A 4,528-nucleotide genomic window follows, 5' to 3' on the forward strand; every position below is an offset into this window, starting at 1 on the left:
GAGCCCAGGGCGACCTAGGCTCTGTCCCCAGAAGTCAGGCCAGGACTCCAGTCCCAGGAGTCCCACACAGGCCTTGACTCCCTCTCCGGGGCTACTCCAGGTTCCCCCTAGAAGGTGGGCAGGGGGTTGTGGGCAGGGCCTCCGGGAGATGGGACCAGCAGAAACGGAGCCACCTGGGGGAGGCCCTGCAGCAACAGAAGGAAGAAGAAGACAACGACGAAACGGAAGAAGAGGAAGAGGGCTGGAGAGCAGCACCCCAGGCCACACCCCCACTGCATCCACCCCAGCTCTGCCGCTCCAGGCCATGACAGCCCCTGCATCCACCCCAGCACCCACGCCAGCCCCTGCTTCCAGCTCTGCCTGGAGTGGGTTGGAAGTGTGGCCCTCGGAGGTAGGGATAGGGGCTCAGGCCGGGACCAGTGAGTGACAGAAAACAGACAGTGCTCCCTGCACCTGCCACCCCGTGTCCTCCCACATGGCCTGGTCCATGTCGAACACGGTGACAGCTGGCCTCTGCAGAGGAGGGACGGCAGCCCTGGTGGAGACGGGATGCTGGTGACCCTGCGGGGCTGGTGGTGCCAGCAGTGCCCTCCCTGCTCCTGGTGGAGTTGCCCTGGGCCCCCAGTGCAGCGGCTACTGAGGCCGCACACCCCCCCCAACCCCGAAGCCCTTTTGAAGGCTAAAGGGCCAGAGCCCTCTCCATGACAAACCCTGGGAAGACAGCCAGGGGTGGCTCTGTTCTGAGCAAGGACATCTTGCCAGGTGGAATGCTTGGGAGGCTGGACTCAGAGCAGGGGAGACCCAGAGCAAGGAGGGCCCAGGACCAGCTCCGGGCAGCCCTGCTGAGGCCCCAACTCCCCCTGCTGCACACCCCACTTTGCTCCCAGGACCTCGTACTGACTAGGGTTGGCTCCCCAAGGGCCCCTCCCCCAGGAGACCCCTCCTCCAGACCCCTCCCCCAGGTGCTCCTCCCCCAAGCCTCCCCCCACGTGCCCCTCCCTCAGGTGTTCCGCTCCGGGGTATCCCCTGACCCCCTCCAATAGAGGGACGAGACCCTGGTCCCAGAACAGGAATTCCCAGCAGGAATTCCTTCCTCAGCTCAGCCTTCCTGGGGAGCCCCTGGGTGGAAGGGCGGGGATTCAGGACCTGGTCCAGCCCGGCCTGACCACTGGGTACTGGCAGTTGAGGAGCCCACCTCCCTGGGCCTCCGCTCCTCACCCGATGGAAGCCCCACCCGTGCCTCGCAGGGTCTCAGGGTTGAAGGGCAAGGGCTGGGGCTGGGCTTGGGGAGGAGCTGCAGGCTGTGGCGTCAGTCCTGGCCTCAGGCTCGAAGGCGGTCCCGCTCCCGCTGCTGTCACCTGCAGGGGCTGAGCTCTAGTCGCAGGCTGGGCAGCTGGGAGTGAATGTGCCCAGGGCCGCATGTGTCTTTTGTCCCAGGGGTGTGGCCTGCCCCTTCCACTGGACACACACATTTCTTGAAGCAGTGCCAAGCTTTACGAAGGCCCTGCCACGTCTCTGCCTCAGCACTTCCCCCAAATCCAGGCATCACCCCGAGCAGCCCGTCAGGCAGGGGCAGCCCCTGGGCACCAGAGCTCAGAGAGACGAGATGCCCAGCCCCAAGGGTCAGGGCCCTGACTGCTGCACCCATGTGGGCAGGGCCGGGGAGGGAGGAGGGGAAGGAGGAGGGGAGGGAGGAGGGGAGGGGGAGCTGCTCTCATTCCTCTCAAGTCCCGGCTCTGCTCTCCTGGGGTCATGTGAGCCCCTCCCTGGATTTTCAAAGGTTCCCAGGACCCTCGGGCCTGGAGGGCTTCAGGAGGATGAGCCCAGCCCCTCCGGGAGGAAGTGATTCTGGGTGATTTTGTTGAAGCAAAGGGCTCTGCTGCTACAAACCAGTTTGAAAACCATGCCCCTCCTTGCAAGTCAGGTCCAGAACCACAGGAAACCATGAGGGGTGTTCCCTCATGTGCCCCAGAGAGGACCCTCCAGGTGCGCGCTGCCCTCCCCCAACCCCCCTCCCCCAGACGATCCTTGCTGAGGGTGGCGATGCCTTTAGAGTACAGAATGTTCTAGCAAAACCAGGAACAAGCAAAGCCACCATCATCTCTGAGATGTCCCTTGGTTCTGAATGAGCAAATCAAGAAGCAAGAGACGAGAAGTTTCACTCCAGGAGACGAGCACAGCTCCCGGCGTGCAGAGCACTGCCTCTCGGGAAATCCCAGCGTCGGCTGGAAAGCCAGCAGGGAGGTCTGGAGACAGGGACTCAGCCCACAGCCCTCCTGGGGCTCAAGGTGGTGGCCAGCATTCCCCCTCCTGGAGGCAGCGAGATGCAGCCGATGGGGGGCATCACCCCAACCCGCGCGACATGGGCCCCGCATAGCAGTGCCCAGGGGACTCGGGCCCTGTCAGCCCCGACGGGGACACACGTCTGAGTGCGAACCGTGGCCGCACAGGTCACAACTTCAACAACTACGACATAGGTTTCTTTTTTTTTACATTTAAACAAAGAAAGAGCAGATTAACTTTTTTTCTTTTCTTTCTTTATTCTTTTTGGTCTTTAAAGTGACAAAAAGGAGAAAAGGAACACGCTCTTACAAAACAGAGCAAGTCCATTTTCCTTGTACTGCTGAAGCCTGGTTTCCCAGGGGTGGCCCTGGGCCTCCTCCACACAGTACTGGTCACTCGTAGCAGCATCTGGGGGACAGGTGGCCTTGCAGGCCGGGTGCTGGGTGCCCAGCGGGCCCCACGCTCTGGGATGCACTCGGAGCGGGAGATGGTGGGCAGGTCCCCCAGCTCTCAAGTGCACAGAGACCCCGCACCCAAGGGCTGGGGAAGGACCCCACACGTGCAATTGGGTTTTTCTGAAGCCTGCGGGAGACCAAGCTGAGTCTGTGAGACGGCTGCCTCCAGGACACTGCGAGGCGGGCACAGCTGCCCACACCAGCTGCTGGCCAAGGCCGGGGCACCAGGCCTGGTCCCTCCATGGGACCCCAGCAGGCGAGGCAGCAGGCGAGGCCGGGGCGGCAGGCCCAGTTCCTCCATGTAACCCCAGCACGTGAGGCAGCAGCAGCCAGCAAGTCACGAGTTCCGACTGCCTCATGAGCCAGGGCAGCCACAGGCTGAGCGGCGGGAAGAAATAGACTCAGTGAGCCCCTGGGCTCAGGGCCGTCCCTTCCCTGAACACACTGCCGGTCCCCGGGAGACCTCACACCAGGCCGACCACCACGCCCAGCGGGCTCCGCACGCAGCCGGCCAGAAGGCTCCCGGGTCCCTGAACGCAGGCCGGAAGCTCCAGGACAGCAGGTGCGCCCTCATCGTCGGTGACCTTGGGGAAAGTAGAAAGAGGCAGAGGTTTAACTCAGGATCGAGTATGGGGAACCAGCCCTTCAAGGTCTGAGCACCAGGCCAGGGTGCCCCGGAGGGTCTGAGGCTCACCCGGAATCCCTAGCACCCCCCAGCTCCCACCGGCCCTCCTTCCCTCAGTGCCCACAGGTCGGCCATGCTGGGGGAGAGTGCAGAGTCTTCCATGCTTGGGGGCTGAGACCACAGGACTCGCCCTGAAGTCCCACAGTCCACAGGCCCGACACGCAGGGCCATAGAGAAGCCAGTGAGCCTGGAGCCTTGTGGCTTCTTGGTGGGGGCTGATGGCCATGCCTGTGCCAGGCTCATGGTGTGGAAGGACCCCCATGCATAACTCTGAGGACCCTCGTCTCGCACTGACGGCCTCATGGAGACCTGAGCCTGGGGGTGTCCCAGGGTGGGGAGGGAGGGCTAGACCCTGAGGGGAAAACGCTTTCCCAGATCTGTGCGGAGCTCCAGGTGTCAACCCTGCTTCCATCGCCCCCCACCTGAGCCCACGCAGGCCCTGGATGGCCACCTCAAGCAGAGAGACCTGGCGGGGACAGACGGTCCCCTCAGCCCCACAACCCAGGGCCAACCCTGGGCCCTGAAGAAAGCAGCTCCCCATATCCAACAAACAGAGGACCAGACACTGTCAGCCCCAGTTCTCCACCAGCTGGCGGGTGGAGAGTGCAGGGACAGGGAAAGGAGCGGAGCCTGCAGAACCCGGGGCACACGGGACCACGCCAGCCCCGCCACTCCTCCTGCCAGGAGGAAGGCGCCCCATGGGCCCTGCCTGACCACAGCAGGGCAGGAGGGACCTGCCCCTGTCCCAGCCCCACCGAGAGGCCGCTGCCACTTCTAGTGCTGCACTGGTGGAAGCCCTGAGCTGCCACGGGAGAAACTGCAAGCGCCCTGAGACCACCATGCTGTGAGGAAGCCCAGCGGCACGTGGGGAGGCCTGGAGGGCACCTGCAGGCGTGTGCTGTGTGAGAGTGTGAGCGTGTGTGTGAGGGGGGGCTTCTTTCTCTTCACGCTGGGCATTCTTGAGTGACAACACTAAACAATGTGAAGACCAAGCACCAAGCCGGGATGAACGCTGCAGAAAGAAAGGGCTGGCAGCGTCTATAATCCTCTACGTGCATGGGCTAAAATCATTAATGTAAACACCAAGTCTTATGTTAACCAAACA

The 4,528-nt window shown here is 63.1% G+C and overlaps 1 protein-coding gene across 11 annotated transcripts in view; it reads right to left on the reverse strand.

Annotated features, from left to right (window-relative positions):
- Positions 1–2,520: 2,520 nt before the first annotated feature.
- Positions 2,521–4,528, reverse strand: part of PWWP2B (PWWP domain containing 2B) — a 28,602-nt gene continuing 26,594 nt past the window's right edge. For all 11 annotated transcript variants that reach the window (XR_002725151.3, XR_002725146.2, XR_002725150.2 and 8 more), the window contains one exon: positions 2,521–3,322. Coding sequence is in view for 1 of the 11 variants with exons in the window: in XM_023185798.2 (XP_023041566.1) it covers positions 3,309–3,322 (14 nt within the window). In the remaining 10 variants the exon portion in view is untranslated. The remainder of the gene's footprint in view (positions 3,323–4,528) is intronic.

This window comes from Piliocolobus tephrosceles, chromosome 9 (assembly GCF_002776525.5).
Source record: "Piliocolobus tephrosceles isolate RC106 chromosome 9, ASM277652v3, whole genome shotgun sequence".
Classification (NCBI taxonomy): Eukaryota; Metazoa; Chordata; class Mammalia; order Primates; family Cercopithecidae; genus Piliocolobus; species Piliocolobus tephrosceles.